The 811-nt window shown below is 62.9% G+C and overlaps 1 protein-coding gene across 1 annotated transcript; it reads right to left on the reverse strand.

The window, feature by feature from the left end:
• Nucleotides 1-85: 85 nt before the first annotated feature.
• On the reverse strand, nucleotides 86-787 carry ACA1_047520 (uncharacterized protein; the record flags this gene model as incomplete). The annotated part of the gene is made up of 3 exons (XM_004338347.1): nucleotides 86-96; nucleotides 334-547; nucleotides 680-787. 3 exons carry the CDS (start codon nucleotides 785-787, stop codon nucleotides 86-88), a joined length of 333 nt encoding a protein of 110 aa, XP_004338395.1.
• Between the last annotated feature and the right edge of the window lie 24 nt (nucleotides 788-811).

An 811-nucleotide genomic window follows, 5' to 3' on the forward strand; every position in this document is an offset into this window, starting at 1 on the left:
CCGGTCTCGCCCACGCCCACGCTCGACAGGGCGAACTTGCNCGGCACGTTGCCCACCTTGTCCCACGGCTTTATCGACTTGGTCATCACTCCTGCACTTGTACGCCAAAGAACCACATACCCCCCCCCGCACTGACATGCATCACGCACGCCCACCACAGCCTAAGCATCNGGTTTTGTTGCAAAACACGACACGACACGACACGACACGACACGACACGACACGACACGACACGACACGACACGACACGACACGACACGACACGACACGACACGACACGACACGACAGCCCAGACGCACACTCACACATACACGGCAGAAAAAGGGGCGGACCAGTTTTGAGCTCGTCGGTGTGGGTGTCGCAAAAGTAGGGGTCGTCGGTGCCCTGGGCGAGCACCGTGTGCACCGAGCCCATGGACACCTCCGACGGCCCGCTCTCGAAGGCCACGCTCACCGTCTGCCGCTGGCTGAACCACCGACCCTGGATGTTCTCGAGCAGGGCCTCGAGCACGCCCAACCTGTCCGCCGCTCCCGTGTTGGGCGACACCTGTTGTGTGACCACCACCCACCCACCCACCCACCACCGCCACCGTGGGTGTGAGGAATGGTTGGGTGGGGGTGGTTCGGAGAGAAGCTAAGGGGACGCGGATGTGGCGGCGGCTGCGGGAAAAGGAATGACCGTTTGGGCGAGGTTCTTGTCGAAGAGAGGAAGCGCAGCATCGCGATCCTTGAGACTCTCGGCCCACGAGATGCTCGACGGCAACATGGACCGCACCGGCAGCGTCATGTCGCCCAGGCCCTTGACCTCGAA

The sequence above is a fragment of the Acanthamoeba castellanii genome (assembly GCF_000313135.1).
Source record: "Acanthamoeba castellanii str. Neff unplaced genomic scaffold scf7180000084580, whole genome shotgun sequence".
In the NCBI taxonomy this organism is placed as follows: Eukaryota; Discosea; order Longamoebia; family Acanthamoebidae; genus Acanthamoeba; species Acanthamoeba castellanii.